This window comes from Bremia lactucae, linkage group LG10, assembly GCF_004359215.1.
Source record: "Bremia lactucae strain SF5 linkage group LG10, whole genome shotgun sequence".
Taxonomy (NCBI): Eukaryota; Oomycota; class Peronosporomycetes; order Peronosporales; family Peronosporaceae; genus Bremia; species Bremia lactucae.
In genome coordinates, this window is record NC_090619.1 from 2548076 (window position 1) to 2551782 (window position 3707).

A 3707-nucleotide genomic window follows, 5' to 3' on the forward strand; every position below is an offset into this window, starting at 1 on the left:
TGGTGAAGCAGCTGCGCCTTTATGGGCAGGGCTCTCATTAATGGTCGCTGCGCTATCCAGCGCAGACGACGAGAAAGCATTCGTAAATGTTGCTGTCTCCATGTTGTGAGCCATGCGAAGTTTGGATGGGCAATAACGCGATATCATCCTTCCTCATGAGCTCGTTGTCCGCATCACTACTATGAGGTGACGGCAACGGTGTCGACTCATTGTAGTCGACAATGAGCGACGGATCAACATCCTCACTGTTAAAGTGGGATGGATCCTTAGCCCCGTTAACGCGACAGCAGCAGTAGCTGCCGGTGTTTTGACTAAGGCATTGGACGCTGCCGGCGTGTTAACGCGGCGCGTGCGCTTAGAGCGATGTTGTGTGGGTGTCTTTGCCGACGATTCACAAACGTGGCTCCTTTTAAGTGGCATCTTTGGCGCCGTATATGTAAACTCAATTCGCTAGAGTGACTGCGAGAACTAGCGACGCGTTAAGCAGCTCGTAGTTCCTCTTTTTTCTTTGACGAATTTTAAAATTTGAATTTGTTTTTAAAGGGGGGGGGCAACGGGCAAAAGTTGCTCAAATGTTACACAGTTCCCGTTAATTACACTTGGTGTACTTAAGGGGATGGTCAATTACTTAAATAACAGCAATTAGACCCAGCACTCGGGTGTGTTCCATATTCTGACCAACTCTTGTGTATGTTACCGAAGAGTATTTCACTCCCATATATGATACACCAGTGGCTCTTTTCTTTTTGATTTCAGCAATAAACATAGGTGCATTCACATTAGGAGGGATGACGCCTAGCGTCATTCGTGAAGACGGCTAGCGTCATCCGTTACGCGAGGTATCTAGAAATATACGCTCGCAATACATATTAGTGTTATCTACAGAGATGACGTTTTTGATTGGTAAAAATAGGTATTAATATTTAATGCGATTAAATATAAATCAGTCTGAAAACTACTTCCCACTTAGTAAGGGCGCACAAGGAGCCGGATTACCGCTCCCGTTACAACATTTTACTAGAGTACTTAGTGATTTGGGTGAGGTAGCTAAGGCGCCCACCACAACTACCACACTGCACGCAAGAGAAAACGGTCTTACCGGCTACTCGCTATGCTAGGGTGTGTATCTAAGAAGAGCGTGGCCAGATTAAGACGTGCCCGCTTACAAAATGCAGTTTCGCGCCAAAAAAATCCGATCTAGCTTTTTGATGTACCGGTTCGCTTATATGGATGTCGTTGAGCCTATTATTAATCGACAGACCGGTTCCAAAGGCAAACAACTGACGCATGTCCAACGGAAAAGTGTCTTTGAATTTTGTTGGAGTGTTGTGTCGGCGAACACCTTCTGTATGACACTATCAACGATGCTGTAACCAAATTCGCCATAACTCGCAAGGTCGTGGCCGCAATCTGGCAACAAGGACGACAGTCTGTAAACGATGGATCAGCTGCTGCTGATTTACAAGCAGGAAAGTGGGAAGAGTCTGGCAGAAGCAAAAGTCGATTACGCAAGCTGATATCGAGTTTTTTCAAGAAACAGCGAGGCAATGGCCGTTGAACGGCAGCAGCGCTGAATATTGGAATCGCGATTGCTCATTAATAGCTTAGAGAAGGGATACTGAAGACAAATTTAATGCCGGTAAGCTCTTTCTCACAGACGAGATCAAAAAGAATCGCCTCAAGTACTGCCTGTACATGCTGGATTTTAACAGCGTTTCATTGGGTGCGTCTCATTTTCAAAACATGTACGATCACGTCCATGACGAGAAATGGATCTTCATTTCGAAGAATCAGCCGCTGGCGAAAAACACTCTCACAGGACTAACAAAAGCAAGAGATATATCACAATGTGATGTTCCTCGTTGCGAAGGCAAGGCCCAGACGAAATACAGCTAGGAATAAGTGGTTCGATGGTAAGGTAGGGATTTGGCTTTTTGTCCTTAAAAGCCTGCCAAGCGTTCCAGCAAGAACAACGCAGCGGGAACCATGGTCACAAAGGATATTGATTCAGTGACCAAGGTTCAATAATCCCAGATGAATATCAGAAACGTTATCGCTGCGATTCGCAGCAAATGGCCCAATTTAACCCGACCGGCAGCTGTTGTGATACAGCAAGACAACGCCAAGCCCCACATCAGCCCGTCAGATATCGCGTTCAATGAGGCGGCACTGGCATCCAGTATGGACATTCAATTATCATGTCAGCTACCTAACAGTCCTGACACAAACGTGCTTGTTTTGGTTTTTTCCAATGTTATCCAGGCCTTGCAACACCAGAAGGTGATGAACAGCATTAACGAGTTAATTGCGGCTATTCAAGCAGCATTTAAAATGCTGGACATGAATAAGTTAAACAAGGTGTTTCTTACCCATGACTCTTGCACAACGATATCCTCAAATGCAGAGGGGGGGAACCGTATAAAATTCCCCATTTTTCGAAAGGTCGCCTAATCAATGAAAATCGTTTGCCCGACTATCTTACCTGTGCTTTCGAGATCATTGAGGCGGCGAAGGAAGCAGTGACGGACACTGCATCGACTTGACAGCATCGGCAATTACTACCTTTGATCAATTATAAACTTCACATCCATATGATTCGATTCAAGTTACTCATTCAAATTGACACGCAAAGTGAACAATGCTCCCTTTGTTTCCGAACTAAATTCTTACGCAGAAATGTCCCCTTTAATTTCGAATGGAGGGAGTAGAAAAAGAATTCATAACTCCGAAAGCGACCCTCGACATAGAATAAATTAAAGAATTTTTCGATTAAACGAATAAGACTCGAGACAAAATTGTAACACTATCCCTTAATCGAATTCGTTTGTATCCGTTTTTGGTATTTTTGTATGAGTTTCTCGATATCTAGACATGTTTATTTATTTATAGTGTCGGCCCATATAACACAGTTAACATTTGGCGATGATTCCAAATCAAATCGGCTAAACTCACACATACCAGGCAACCAGCGAAGAGCGAGAGTGATTTCTGTGTTGTAGGCGGGCACGTTGTAATGCGGCCACGCTCTACTTAAGCACACACCCTAGCACAGCGAGGAAGCGGTTAAACCTGCTTCTCTTGCGTGCAGTGAGGTAGTTGTGGTGGGCGCGCAAGCGACCTCACCCAACACACTAAGAACTCTGGTAAAGTGTCGTCACGGGAGCGGTAATTCGTCTCCTCGTGCGCACTTACCAAGTAGGTAGTAGATTTCAGACTGATTTATATTTAATAGAATTAAATACAAATACCTATTTTTACCAATTAAAATGTTATCTCTATAGATATCATTTAATTTGTATTGCGAGCGTATCTTTATAGATACATCGCGTAACTGATGACGCTCGGCGTCATCCCTCCTAATGTGAATGCACCCATGTGCATCACATCCACAAGGGTTGGTCACAAATGTGCACCACACCCGAGTGTTGGGTCTAATTACTATTATTTAGTAATTGACCATCCCCTTAAGTACCAAATGTACTTGATGGGGACTGTGTAACATTAGGGCAACTTTAGCCCGTTACACCATCCCCCTCTTTAAGAACGAATTTACATTTTTAAATTCGACAAAGAGGAGAGAGGAACTGCGAGCAGCTTTACGCGCCGCTAGTTCACTCGATCACTCTCGCGCACGTGTTTCCATACACGGCGCCCAAGATGCCACCTAAAAGGGGCCACGTTGGTGGGTCGTCTGCGAAGACGCCCAC

At 44.7% G+C, this 3707-nt stretch overlaps 1 protein-coding gene across 1 annotated transcript; it reads left to right on the forward strand.

The window, feature by feature from the left end:
- Positions 1-2034: 2034 nt before the first annotated feature.
- On the forward strand, positions 2035-2451 carry CCR75_000250 (uncharacterized protein; the record flags this gene model as incomplete). The annotated part of the gene is made up of 1 exon (XM_067958358.1): positions 2035-2451. The coding sequence occupies one exon, from the start codon at positions 2035-2037 to the stop codon at positions 2449-2451; it is 417 nt and encodes a 138-aa protein (XP_067814655.1).
- Between the last annotated feature and the right edge of the window lie 1256 nt (positions 2452-3707).